General features: G+C 53.3%; 1 protein-coding gene across 1 annotated transcript in view; it reads left to right on the top strand.

Moving 5' to 3' along the window:
• The first annotated feature begins 6,296 nt into the window (after positions 1-6,296).
• Positions 6,297-14,298, top strand: part of CHL1 (cell adhesion molecule L1 like) — a 58,160-nt gene continuing 50,158 nt past the window's right edge. The window contains exons 1-3 of the mRNA XM_036266749.1: positions 6,297-6,430; positions 9,705-9,810; positions 12,771-12,958. Coding sequence (XP_036122642.1) covers positions 6,337-6,430; positions 9,705-9,810; positions 12,771-12,958 — 388 coding nt within the window. The 5' untranslated portion in view covers positions 6,297-6,336. The remainder of the gene's footprint in view (positions 6,431-9,704; positions 9,811-12,770; positions 12,959-14,298) is intronic.

Genomic DNA, 14,298 nt, shown 5'->3' with positions numbered 1-14,298 from the left:
ATTGGTTGTGGATCTAGATTCAGCACGGTGCTTGAGGTTAATTTACAGAATAAATATTGTCTTTCTTTTCAACATTAAAGTCTCTATACATTTGTGAAGGGTTAGAGATGCTGAGATAAAAACGATTAAATGGTCTTAGGTCAAGGCTGACGGTATTATTGCTTCAGCCCCATACAAGTGGCATTTAATGACTTCTGACGTCCGCTTCCTGCCTCGATCCACCGTCCGTTTCTGTCTCACTGGGTTCTGTCTGTGGGTGCTGCCGGTTCCCCAGTCTTAGAGGGACACAAGGGTTGCTGTTCTGCCTCTCGGACCCTGTCGCAGGTGCTACGTGACAGGTGCTACGTGACAGGTGCTACATGACAGCGTGTGAGGCTGAAGTTTCCCAGGTGAGCAGAGACCCCTCGGCCTCCTGTCGTGCCCACCTGCTCCTTCCCGTGTGCACACACATGGGCACACGCTACACGCGTGGGCCGGCCCTCTGTCGACCGCTCGGTGGAGTCCCGGCTGGTCACCTTTGAGGCATTGCTTTTGTGGGTTTGTCTGTTAAATTCTTTTAATTAAAAAAAATTCAATTCCAGTTGACAGTCATTGTTATATCAGTGTCAGGGACAGCGTAGAGTTTAGACATTTATGTAACTGACGGAGTGATCCCTCTGATAAGCCAAGTGCCCACCCAGCACCGTGCACAGTTATTATAATGTTATTGACTGTGTTCCCTGGGCTGGACTACGTCCTGGGATGTTCTGTAACCACCGATTGGTGGTTCTCGTCCCTGCACCTTTCCCCCCAAAGCCCCTCCCGCTGACAGCCGTCAGTACGTTCTCTGTCTCTGTCCATCTGTTCCGGTTTTGTCTGAGGCCCTGCTGATAGAACTCGGCTTCCCCACGGACTGAGAGGTCCCGGCTCGATTCCCGGTCAGGGCACATGCCCGGGTTGCGGGCTCCATCCCCAGGGGGGGCGTGCAGGAGGCGGCTGCTGAATGTTTCTTTCTCACATCGATGTTTCTATCTCTCGCTCTAAAAAATCAATAGAAACATATTTTTTTAAAAAAAGCAAGCGAGCTTCCCCAGAGGTCGGCGCGGTGACATTCTGGCTACCCTTCCGAAGGGCCTGCATGAAGTTCATACCCTCGTCACTCAAGGGTGCTGGTGTCGGACAGACCTTTCTAGCAAATCCCCTGTGACTCAAACACTATGGGTTTATTCTGGAACATTCTCCTCACAGCTAATCTGGGGATTAATAGGCCGTGTGATATTTTTAACAATGAAGGTATTTGAGGTTCTCGAAGTCTCCAGTTGTGCTACATTTGACTAGACACTTAGAAGAGTTTTTATTGAAACGTTTCATGTATCACCTAACTATATCCTGGACAAAATCCAGGCACACCTACGGAACCGTCCCACGCCATGCTGAAGACGCTGCGTCCGTCCGGGGAGACGTCCCGGCTGGCTCTTGTCGGCACCGCTCAGAGCTGTGAGCACACTTGGCCCCCAGCGGGCGCTGGTGAGTGAGGGGTTCGCTGACAGCGCTATTTGTGTCCGTCTTGACCACCGCAGCGCACCCAGCAAGGGCCAGGTCGATGCAGTACCTCTTCCCGTCCACGTGTACTTCACATGTCAGGACACTAATTTCTGAGTTGTCTTTCGTTGGAGGAGAAGGAGGGCATTTGGAGCTCAGTGACTTAAAATCCACCGGGCTGTCCTGGCCTGTTTGGCTCAGCGGTTAGAGCGTCGGCCCACGGACCAGAGAGTCCCGGGTTCGGTTCCCGCTAAGGGCACGTACCTCGGTTGCAGTTTGTCCCCGGCCCCGTTTGAGGTTGTGTGGGTGGCAGCCACTCGATGTGTCTCTCTCACATCGATGTTTCTCTCTCTGTTCTCCCCTCTCTCCCTCCCACTCTATCCAAAGATAAGTGCAAAAATGTCCTCGGGTGAGGATAAAATAATAATAATAATAATCCACTGGGCTGTACACCCGAGTCTTGTGTATTTTGGTGCATCTGTGTTATTCCTCAATTAACAAAATCCCTCGCTGAGTATGACTGGGGCGTGAGGTGTGAGGACCGGTCCCACGTGACCCCACGCCAGGTGGTGAGATCATTTCCCTTTTCTGCGGAAGGGGTCTGGCTCTGCGGCTCAGCCTGTCCCTGCGCCCCCAGGAAAGACTTCGGGTGCCATGTCGTTGCCGCGTGTCGGAGCGAGGATTGGGGCGTTCGAGGGAACACAGTGGAGAACCAGCGACGTTGGCTATCGGCGCGCGGTTGCGTTCCTGTTGGCGCTCGACCAGTCCTGCGGTTTAATGAAATCAGTGTGTTATTCATGATATTAGTTTATTCCACGTCGTTATCAATTAAAGCCGACGTTTTCCCCAGGAAGCCAACGTGCTCGCAGTGAAGTCCGCCTCCGCGCTGCGGAGGGACCGGCTCCGCGCCCTCCCTTTGGGGGCCGGACCAGGCACAAGGTCCCTTTGTTCCCGGGGAGAGCCGTTAGCAGCTATCTCAGGACCTGTTTATGACACTTGTAAATTGATTGATGGTCTTCACCAGGCAGACTGAACAAAAGCCTCTTCATTTGCTTTGTGATCCTCCCAGTTTCCCGGGTTGGGGTGGAGTGACTCAGATCACACTCTGGCTTCTGGAAATGTGTGGGTCCCTCCCACGGAATGGGGAACAGTTTGCCCCCCTGCAGAACGGGGGAGCAGTTTGCCCTCCTGCAGAACGGGGGAGCAGTTTGCCCCCCTGCAGAATGGGAGACAGTTTGCCCCCCTGCAGAACTGGGGAACAGTTTGCCCCCCTGCAGAATGGGAAACAGTTTGCCCCCCTGCAGAACTGGGGAACAGTTTGCCCCCCTGCAGAACTGGGGAACAGTTTGCCCCCCTGCAGAACTGGGGAACAGTTTGCCCCCCTGCAGAACTGAGGGACTGTTTGCCCCCCTGCAGAACTGGGGGACAGTTTGCCCCCCTGCAGAACTGGGAGACAGTTTGCCCCCCTGCAGAACTGGGAAACAGTTTGCCCCCCTGCAGAACTGGGAAACAGTTTGCCCCCCTGCAGAACTGGGGGACAGTTTGCCCCCCTGCAGAACTGGGGAACAGTTTGCCCCCCTGCAGAACTGGGAAACAGTTTGCCCCCCTGCAGAACTGGGGGACTGTTTGCCCCCCTGCAGAACTGGGGGACAGTTTGCCCCCCTGCAGAATATGGGGACAGTTTGCCTCCCTGCAGAACGGGGACAGTTTGCCTCCTGCAGAATATGGGGACAGTTTGCCCCCCTGCAGACCTGGGGGGAAAGTTTGCCCCCCTGCAGAATGGGGAACAGTGTGCCCCCCACAGAATGGGGGGACAGTTAGCCCCCCTGCAGAATGGGGGACAGTTAGCCCCCCTGCAGAATGGGGGACAGTTAGCCCCCCTGCAGACCTGGGGGACAGTTAGCCCCCCTGCAGACCTGGGGGACAGTTAGCCCCCCTGCAGAATGGGGGACAGTTAGCCCCCCTGCAGAATGGGGGACAGTTAGCCCCCCGCAGAACGGGGGACAGTTGGCCCCCCGCAGAACGGGGGACAGTTGGCCCCCCTGCAGACCTGGGGGACAGTTAGCCCCCTGCAGACCTGGGGGACAGTTAGCCCCCCGCAGAATGGGGACAGTTGGCCCTAGCCTGAGGGTCCCGAGAAGACAAGGTGGCGGACAGGGCGCCGCCCTCGCCGGCAGGTCGGGTGTGAACTGGGCTTTGGCGGCTCCTGCTTCTCAAGCCCTGACTGTGTGGAAAGAAAATAAAACTTGAACAACTGAGTTGGAGCGAGTCCCTGGCTGCTCTATACACCCATTCAGTTATTTTTAAAGCTGCTTTCTTTGGGCGTCACGGTCATAACCGATCGCTTCCTGCGGCGAATAGAAGTTGCTCGTCTGCGTCAAGCTCCCCGTGCAGAAAAGCGCTGTTGAAACCGCGCGTCGGTTCGGTGCCAGCGCCCCGGGCCGGAGCTTCCGGGAGGGGACGTCGAGGCAGCCCCGCCCCGTGCGCCTGCCAAGTCCTGCTAGCAGGGGCCCTGCCGTGACTCCCGTGGCTTTCAGGTCGTAGACTCTTAACGTACAGTCTCAGGCGCGGCAGCCCCGCCCGCAGGGGAGACGCTGAGCTGGGGAGGAACCGCCGTCACACGCTGGACACGGACGGGTCTCGGGTGTTCGTCCGACTCTTACAGCCTGTTTCCAGCCAGGGCTCCCCGTCCCGCCCTGTTGTGGGAGGGGGTTTCTTAGGGAGCAAGAGTCCTGAGGTCAGTCCAGCCCCACTGAGCAGGCCGGACCGAGCGCTGTTTCACTGTGACCCTCGCAAGTCGTCGTCGGGGCCCGGCCTGAATCAGGAGACCACGCCGGCCGAGCCTGCTCTCCCTCCCGAGGTCCCCAGTGATCTTGTCTCTGTTTCAGGGTGGGTGATAATTCGTCTGGAAATACGGTCTCCTGATAGCATCATGGTTTCGACAGCTTCCTCCTCACAGAGAGAACACAGCTCATTAAGCCGCCACGGGCGCCCCTAAGAAACCGGCATTGAATATTAATGGCACAGAAGATTAAATAACAGGTGGCTGGGAACGGCTGATGTATAACTATCCACGAATTTGCTTGACCGTTCTCAACGTGTGTCAGGAGAGAGAAGGAAAAGGAGGATTCAAAGCATGGACATTACTGTGTTTTATTTCTTTATTTTTTCTTTATTGATTTTGGAGAGAGAGGAAGGGAGAGGGAGAGACAGAAACATCTATGAGAGAGAACATCTACTGGCCGCCTCCTGCACGCCCCCCACTGGGGATCAGGCCCACAACCTGGGCATGTGCCCTGACCGGGAATCGAACCGGCGATCTCTTGGTGCAGGGTCGATGCTCAACCACTGAGCCACACCAGCCGGTTTTCTTCAGACTTTTCACCTTACAAAAGCTGATGAAAACAGGTTTTTTAAGCATATTTTTTCATTGGTTGGAATAATTCATTACAGAATGACACATTAGAAACCACGTAAGCGATTAGTCCTTTTAAGGAATATTTTGAACCTCACAAGGATAATTTCTTTTTCCAGTTTCCATTTTTCAGAATGGTCGAGCTGAGATCCGACAAAATAGAGTGAATGGCATTGTTCCACCTCAAGAACAGAGAGTCCATCTTCTTTTTGGGGGGTGGGGGTATTCCCCTCCTGATCAATGTAGCTTTTCAGACCTTCCGATCCTGAAACAGGCCAGCAAGGCTGCGGCGCCGGGCCCCAGCTTAACGTGGACCCGCTGTCTGCGTCGTAAAGCCGCCCACCGTCCCCCCCTGTGCGGCTGGAGGTGACCCACAGAAAGCCCAGATCCTTGGAACTGGACATACATTTAAACCCTGGTCTGACTCTATATTTGCCCCCCCACCCCATCACTTCTAAGTGAGTAAATAGAGTAATTGATTTTTACAGAAAAAGAAAATTACGTACCTGAGGAACTAATTATTGCATTTGGGAGCAAATCAGTTTTCTATTACATTATAAACAATGTTTAGGAGTCTGTTCTAACCGTGTTCCGAATCGGTGAAACTGGGGAGGAAATGCAGGAACACGGACGTTGTGATCTTTCTTCCACTCTCTGCGCTTTGAGTCGTGGACCTGCTCCGCGAGGCGGCCGAGGGGGCTCTGATGCAGCAACACCGACCGTGCGTTTTCGTCCAAGCGCTGGCCCTCGCTCCCGGTGGCACCTCCCCGCAATGCGATCACTTTGGGTGGCAGACGTGATTTTGCCAGGATGACGGGAGATTAGGTCTGCGAGCTGGACCCACGTGGCTGAAGAAGCTAATGGACTGAGTGAGGTTATTCTCTGGGCGCTGGTATGCGGCGTGCACCCCTGGGAATGGGGGCCACCGTGAGGGGTCGGGTGTACAACGGCCCGGGTCTCAGGGTCTCTTAGAGCAGTGGTCCCCAACGCTCCTCACGCCGCGACCCTGTAATACCTTCCTCCTGTCGTGTGTGGGCGCATCTGCGTGTGGGCGACCCGCCTGGAGACATAGCGGAGCGGCGTCTGGGTTCCTAAGACCGCCGGGAATGCGTGTTTTCCGATGGTCTTGGCGACCCACAGGTTGAGAAGTGCTGCCTTAGCGAAGAGGAGACACTGAGCCCGTGGATGCGGCGCTACCGGGGAGCAGTCTCCTAGTGCGGAGCGTCGTCGCCAACAGGAAGATACGCTTAGATCTGGGACGTGGAGGGTGCTTGGGTCTACGTTGTTCTGATTCGTGTTTGTTCTTTCTGGACTCCCAGGTGCGCCCCCTTCTCAGCTTTCAACCAAAGGGCAGAGGAGCCGGGAAGCTGCGTCCACCTGGGTGTGCTCGTCCCTCGGCGATGGGGCGGCTCCGCGTCGGAGGAGCAGGGCTCACCTTAGCCCTAATGTCCTGTCTGCTGGACTTCGCCGCGGCCGCCGAAATACCACTTTCAGGTACCGTGCAGCTCCGACACCTGTGGTGCAGGGTTTCTGTGTGCATTTCGATTTTCCAAGGGACACGCACAGCGCGAGGCGACGTTTTTGACCCTGTTTCTGTGCACTTCCCAGCACACTGTCCCCCGACATGTCTGCTGCCTCAGTGAGAGCGTCGTCCCGACACACCCAGGTTGCGGGTTCGATCCCTGGTCAGAGCGCAAGCAAGGATCAGCCAATGAACACAACACAAGCGGAGCAACAAACCTCTCTCCCACCCCCTCTTTCTCTAAAAAACATCGATACATTTAACAAAGGACCTGAAACTTGGCATTCCTTTTCAACGAGGAAGATATTAAATAGCCACTTTCATAGTGTACGAATAAACGTATCAGATGGTATCAGATGGTATCCGCTGCAGTTCTAAGTGTGTGCAGTGTGAATTTACGTCAAGAGGTAGGTAGTGGTCTTATGGACGCATACATCTCAGCATACGTTGGTAAAAACGAATGCCAATTTTTAAAAATCGTGAATTCGTTTAAATAAGTTCGAGTAATTCAAAGTTAAAAAATAAAAAAAAAAGTCGAAACAATGATGTGTCTGCAGACACAGGGTATGTAGCAGTAGGTTAACCCTGTCGGGTAGCAATTTGGGAATGTATCTTGTGTTGTAACTAAAGGGACATAAAACTCCCTTAAGAGGCGATTTTGATATTTTGTCCATGAAGTTCAAACATCAACCCGACCGTGTTTCCGTAGTTTTGGGTCATAAACAAGAGGGGTTGGCTGTTCATCCGAATCTCAGCATTGGGTCCGTGGGGGAAAGGGGGGACATCTGTAACACGTTCAAGATCAGCACTGGGGATGGCTTCCCGACCGTCTGAGCTCTGGAGACTCCGCCTCGGCCTCCAAGTGGAGCTCACGTTACAGGTGCTCACCCTGAACCAAACACGTCCTCCGGAGGCTCAGCCTGTGGACAGAGAGGCAGTCGCTCTGTCACAGAGCGTGTTCGGGGCACTTCCCCTAAAGTACACGACGCGGCCGTCATGTCACACGTCGGGGGCCGGTGAGGCCCGTCTCCACTCTCCTGGACAGAAACTCTGCTGCCAAGACCCCCGCTTGGAACCCACCGACCCGCTCTGAGCGCGCAGGGGAGGTTCTCTGAGGCCAGCGGATACCCCGCAGCTCACACACTGGCTGCGGGCTCGCTGCAGGAATTCTGGTGACAGCCTCACACGCATCGTCGGGAGATCCTTTTGCTTCAAGTGGGCCACACCTGATTCACAGCGACGCTCTCGGTGATCCCGGGGAGGAAGGGGTTAATAATTTCACACGTTCCCCAGTGACATCCCTGACTCGCAGTCCTGACACCCGCGTCCTCCCTCAGTAGGGTCACGGGCGGTGACGGGGTGAAATTCTGTCGTCACACACGGCTCTCATTTTCATCCTGGTGGTCTCCGCGGCTGTGCGTGTCCCCGCGCTGTCTGCGGACAACCGTCATGAAGCTTTCCCGGCGTGTGTCCAGAGCGCGTGGACGTGTACCCAGGTCTGCGGCTCACCCGTGCAGAAGAGAGGCCGGTGTTGAATGCCAGCCTGTCTGCTGTCTCCGTAATTGGCCTCATTATGGAGAACGGAGTCAGAGTGAAGAATATATATTCTTACAGGCGGCCAAAGGTTACGCACTCCCTTCCCTGAATAATTAGAGACTTCACAGCCTTCGCGAGTTTCGGCAAGAAGAAGGCCCTCCTGAGCAAGGTATCCACGTCACTCGTGCTCATCCCGGGGCGTGGCCGCGACGCAGCCCCCTCACCGTCTGTCGCTGTCGTCAACGGAAACAGTACGAATTTACAAGATCTGCTCTGCTTAGACACAGTCGTAATCAGAAACAGGGTCAATGTCAATGGAGCGATGGATGTTTTTTCCATGTTATTAGAATATTTATTAATACCCAGTGGGTAAAGCCTGAACTTGGGCTAATGTCCCTAAGCTGTTAAAACCCAATTATTGGATTCATTAGGCAAAAGTAAAGAAAATTGAATTTAAAAATTGGCTGTGGCGCAGAGTTATTATTCTGGGCTGAGCATCGATCACAGGTGACCCGTGGGCGGACCTCTCGGGGTCTCCGAGGCACAGACTGGCTGTCCGTGGGCTCAGACCTTTCGCAGTGATGCTGGACGTCATGCTGACTTTTGACTGTGCACACTCCCTCTGTGTCATCACAGCGATGGGGTGAATGGTACTGTCCACCCAGAGCAGGGTGTTGGCTCCACGTGGACCAGACGAAACGTGTTCTTCACAACCACAGACGCGCAGGAAAACAGAAACAAAGACAACACCGTTTTGCTTAAGATCATTCCTGTCGATGAGGGTAAACATCACGGCTTCGATTAAATGTCCTCCTCGAGAGCAGGACATTCCTCTCAGCCTTCTGGGGGTGACCCAGGAATCTGCGTGGAGGGAATCGGCGGCGTAACAACACCAGGTCCTCTGCTCCTTCCTGTGGCTGTTTCAGCACCTGCGTGGACAAGGCGGACGGTGACTCCTCCGCGCCTGGGGGCGTCACGAGTCTCTGATTCATCACAGGAGCACTTGCCCCGGCAGGCCTGCCTCAGTGGATTGAGCCTTGTCCCACGGACTGAGAGGTCCGGGTTCGATGCCTGGTCAGGACACATGCCCAGGTTGTGGGTTCGAGGGGGTGGGCAGGAGGCAGCTGATCAATGTTTCTCTCTTTCTAAAAAAAATTCAATAAAATCATATTTAAGAAAATAAAAGGAGAATGTATGAGGATGTTCACTGAAGCACATGCTATCTGGAAAAATAAAATTCAATGTTCAATAACGAGAAAAGCATTACATAAGTTACCATATATCAATGGAAAGAAATCATGTAGACGCAGTAAATGAAATATAATGTCTTAGAAAACCATCAAGAAAAAGAAAATAAAGAGAGACTGTCACAACGCCCAAACGAAGTCCAGGTGAGCAGACGCCTCCACGCAGGCTCCGTGCCGGGACTTGCGAATTGGATCATTTCAGGTGGGGGAGACGGCAGCTGTCCTTCTGCTTCGGGAACAGGGGCTTTATTCTGGGTTGACGAGAACGGCACAGGGCCCCCTGAGACAATGGCGCCCCGAGTCCGACCGCTGTGCGCAGGGGGCGCCACGGTGGCTCTGTGGCGGGCAGGCCTCCAGCCCGTGCCCTTGTCAACGCAGAAGGACGCGCGGGGCCCTTGTGTTAACTCGTCAGCCTCACTCGGGGTTTGACGAGTGTTCTTGACGCGCTGTTTCCCCTCTTTAGTTCAACAGGTTCCGACCATCACCAAACAGTCCAAAGAACAAGTTGCCTACCCCTTTGACGAATACTTCCAGATCGAATGTGAGGCTAAAGGCAACCCGGAGCCCAGGTGAGTACCTTCCGGGTGTTTGGGGGACGTGAAACCAGTAACACGGAGGGATGTGCCCAAAGGGCCGTTTCTCCTTCTCACTGGGCCCCGGTACGCCTGCGGGACGGGGGTCCACACACGGTTTCAGGTAAGGAGCACCCGGCGGGGGGCTGCATCTACACAGTTTAAGTCCAGCTATTTTTCAGGTGATTTTTCTGCAGGTTGAAATGATTTTTATGCTAAAATAAATCGTCTGGTATTACACACTTGGCAGAAGCTCGGGCTTCATGCAAATATTCAACAGTTCCTCACCTGACACTTGAACAAGGTCAACAGAATCGGAGACTCGTTATTCACTGAGTGGAAGGTCACATCGACGAAGCCCAGAGTGAACATGTTCATAGACGACAGGCATCCCGTTAATTAGTGCATGTCTTTAAATGCAACACATGCATTATTCAGGGAATAGGTGGTTATTGATAGTTTCTAAGCTGTCATATAAATATTCACTCATCCGGAGAGCAGAAGACTGTCTATGTGTTTACATGTTTTTTATGAATTACCTACTTGTTACTCTAGGTCATTATAATCACTGTGGAAGTTTCTTCAAAGTGCCCTCTGTGTTGGGGCAGAAAGAAATGTGTGTCTGTTGGGAGTGACGAGGGGCAGGCTATGGGAATAATTCCAGATTTTTAAGTTCTGGGCGATTTTCAATGCTCAGCACAGCTGCGTAGCTTTATCGACCTGCTTGGTGGTTTTATATCCGTTACAGAGACACGTAGTCAGTGGAAAGGTGTTGTTTGAAATTGTATTGTCACCGACATTGTTATTGCCAGACAGCTCGATATTTCACAAGTCATCTGCTGTGAGTCATTAACGTGTAAATGTATCACTGTGTCTGATTTCACCAAATGGAGTATATTCCATCAGTGGGTCTGAATACAGGTAGGATTATAGAAAAGGGAGAAGAGGCCCAGTGGCCAATGGGATCTATATTAATATTCTACAACCAAATTACTGGAGCAGAAGGTAACACCACACATTTATCAGAGGTGAATGATTAAATGTGTTTATCAAGTCAATATTCAATATTGACTTTAATTATGAAATACAACTAGCATTTCCAGTAAATTAGGAAATAAGAATAAGATATCTTCTCTTAAAACGATTGCTTATTTTTCTAGAGCTGTGCCCAGTCCGATTATGCAAGAAAATGAATACTACAAATTTTGGAAAATATGATTAATAGTAACATATTTTTATTCTATAATTAGATATTCTCTCCAAAAGCCCAAGAAAATCCTCTGGAAGAAGCAGGGTCTTATATATAGGAAGGGTTGCATTAAGTGGTCAGTTATAAATAAATCATTAAAAAAAAAAAAAAGTAATTCGATGCCGACACCAAACAGAAAATAATTAGAAAACATGAAGGAAGGAAATATTCCATTACAATAGCAAAAGAAGCGACCCAGCGATATCAACAGTTCCTGTTGGGGCCATCTACAAAAACAATATAAAAACCCTCTGTAATTGTAATTGGAGTCATGTAATTCCTGTAGTAATCGTTATAATAGTAACAAGAACTAAATGATCTAAATGGGGGGAGGGGTGTTTTGGAAATCCTACAAAAGACCATGAGAGGGCATTAGAATGACGTCCTGTATCACTGAGTGGAAATGTTCAGTTCTGGGTACCTGGAGTGACCCCAGTCACCACGCTGGGATTTAAAAGAGGAGATTCTTGGTGTTGGGGGGACGTGGATCCAATAAACGTAAAATACAGAGAGATGCAGAGAGAGGGGAAGAGAGATTGTGGGAGGAGAAGGCAGACGCTCGGAACAAACATGGGCTCATGATGGTTCCGTGGCTGCTGAAGAATAACCAGACAGGTTGCCGCGAGGAAACGGGGTCCTGGTCTACTCAAGTTTACGGGGCTGTTTCTGGGTAAAATGCTGAATGGAACCCAAGGGGAAGTCGCTGTGTGTCCATTAGACCGATGAAGAGATGAGAGGCCGTCCCAGCCTTGCCCGGACTCTGCCACGCTCACACCCTGGAGTGGGACTGGGACTGTGTATATGTTTGCGTGATACAATTCGCAACATTTTTCAGAAGATATGAGAGTTTTTCCTGTGCTAGGAGTCTGTCAATCTCACGTCTCAGGAATTGGCCTAAAGAACTAGTTGGACACGTGCCAAACGGAATGGGGATGGTTCCTCCCAGCACCGCTGGAAAAGGGGAACTGTGGAAACAGTGGGGTGATTTAAATAGTGACCACGTGATGGCAGGTGGTCCCTACTAACATTGTAATGACTAGAAAATTCAGTGAGCAAATTATGTATTCACGCGGTCTCAGATAGGTGACATTGATCGCAGTCCCCCAAATATCGGTGGAAATCACGCATTCCTCTCTAACTGGGAAGATTAAACGGTGGCTTTAACCAGGAGGAACAGAACAGGCCAATTTCACGTGTATTCTCTCGGCGACGACGCTGTCCGTCTGCCTCAGTCCGTTGAGCTGATAGGATGAGAAGAGCAGAGACTGGGGGGTTTTACCACAGACACTGGTTTCCCGCTGTTCTGGGGGCGTGAGGGCCAAGGTCCCAGCGCCCTTGGCCGTGGCATCTGGCGAGGACACTGCTGGCTCCCAGACACTGTGCCCTGTCTGTAACCTCATGTCTGCGGGGCGAGGGCAGACGTGCTCCCTTTGAGAGGGACGCTGACCCCACTCGTGAGGACCCCCCCTCACAACCCCAGCAGCGCCGCGGCCCCCACCTCCTAGCACACCCCACACGTGAACTTGGGGGAGGTGGGCCTCCCGACGGCAGCAGCTGGTACGACGTCGGCTGTTAGGGCCCAGCAGACAGACATCCCTGTTGCCCTGGATTAAATGTCAAGGTTTTGTCACTTCTGCGCATGTGTGTATAAATACTCGGGGACACGTTATGATTTTTTCCACAATATTAAGCCGAGTTTTTGTTACAGATTCACGTGGACTAAGGACGACAAGCCCTTTGACCTCTCCGACCCGCGGGTCGTTGTGTCCAACAACTCAGGGACCTTCCGGATCTCGAACGAGGGGCAGATAGCTCATTTCCAAGGGAAATACCGCTGCTTCGCTGCGAACACGCTGGGTGTCGCGATGTCGGAAGAAATCGAGTTCATAGTCCCCAGTGAGTATCCGCGCGGAGAGTCCAGCTCACACGTGTTTCGGCCAGGCGGGAGGTGGGCACTGTTCGGGGCGTAAGAAAATAGCTCATTCGTGACTTTACCAGCTTCTGCGTGGCTTATATTTTACCCGTAAGGACGTTCTCTTGCAGTGATGCTTAGAAGTGGATGACCTTGAACGCCGTGGGAGGTCGCTGCTCTCCATCCAGTGCCCTGTGCCTGGTGTGGGAAGACATGGTGTCCGCTTTGCCCCGTGGTGGGAATGAGGTCACACTGTTATTCGTTGGGTTCAGCCAGCTACAGGCACTGCCAGTATCCTCGGGCCTGTGTTAGCACAGGTGACCCCGTAATCACACAGTGCGCCGCGCGTCAGACAGCTTCTTGGCACCCGCTGTCGTCCTGTGGCTGCAGCCTGGGACCGGGGGCCACAGGGTCTGGTCTGGGACAACTTCTAGTCCGTCCCGTGGCCCAGGGCAAATGCTAAAGCCCGCCCACGTTCGGCGTGCCGTCTGTCTGCAGGGGAGCGGGGACTGGTACCCCTGAGTCCCGTCTGCAGGGACAGTCGTCCTGGACTGCGAAGGGTGTCGCTGACCCACAGTTCTCACCAAAACTAAGACTGCGTCACGACCCTGGTCGGCCTCTGGTGTGGGACCCCGGCTAACCAACGTCGCGATGGGCTGTTTATCTTCCCCCGTCTCCTGGGCTCAGCACCATGAGTCCCACCACAGGCTCACGGAAGAAGTCCTCACGGACAGATCTGCCCTCAGCTGCCGTGTAACTGTCGTCTCACGGGGCCTGGACACGGCGCCACCCAAAGAGCGTCGTACGGGGAGCAGGGTCTGGAGGAAGAAGACGCACCCGCGCCCCAGACACACGCGGAGAGCGACACCTGTGCCTTGTCCCGAAGCCGGCGGGCCTGGTGTGGTGACTGCGGAAGAGAGAACGCAGGTCAGGTCAGATTCCGCACCCCACGCGTGTCACCGCCGAGTTAGGCGGGGAGCACACCGGAAATGACTGGCGGTCGGTCTGTGGGGTGGGAGGGAGCAGAAGGAAAAGGAGAGAAACCAGAGAGAAGGCGAGATGAGCAGACATGTAAAAAGTAAACGGATTCAGGCTGCTATCACTGACTGGAGATAAGAGCAAATGGAATACGTGCTCCACGTTAGTAAAAAGCAGCGGGGAACTGCCTACCACCTGGGGCCTCCGCCGCGAGGCCGTGGAATCGGCACCCTGCAAGGTGGGAGCGAGACCCCAGGAGAAGCGATTCCTGGAGCAGGTGTGGCCGGGTCACGGTGGGGCCACGGACCTTGGTGCACGGAGGCTCCTGGGGGCGCTCACGAGGCAC

Source organism: Molossus molossus, unplaced genomic scaffold, assembly GCF_014108415.1.
Source record: "Molossus molossus isolate mMolMol1 unplaced genomic scaffold, mMolMol1.p scaffold_m16_p_18, whole genome shotgun sequence".
In the NCBI taxonomy this organism is placed as follows: Eukaryota; Metazoa; Chordata; class Mammalia; order Chiroptera; family Molossidae; genus Molossus; species Molossus molossus.
The sequence above is the reverse complement of the archived record's forward strand: the minus strand, read 5'-3'. Positions and strand labels throughout refer to the sequence as shown.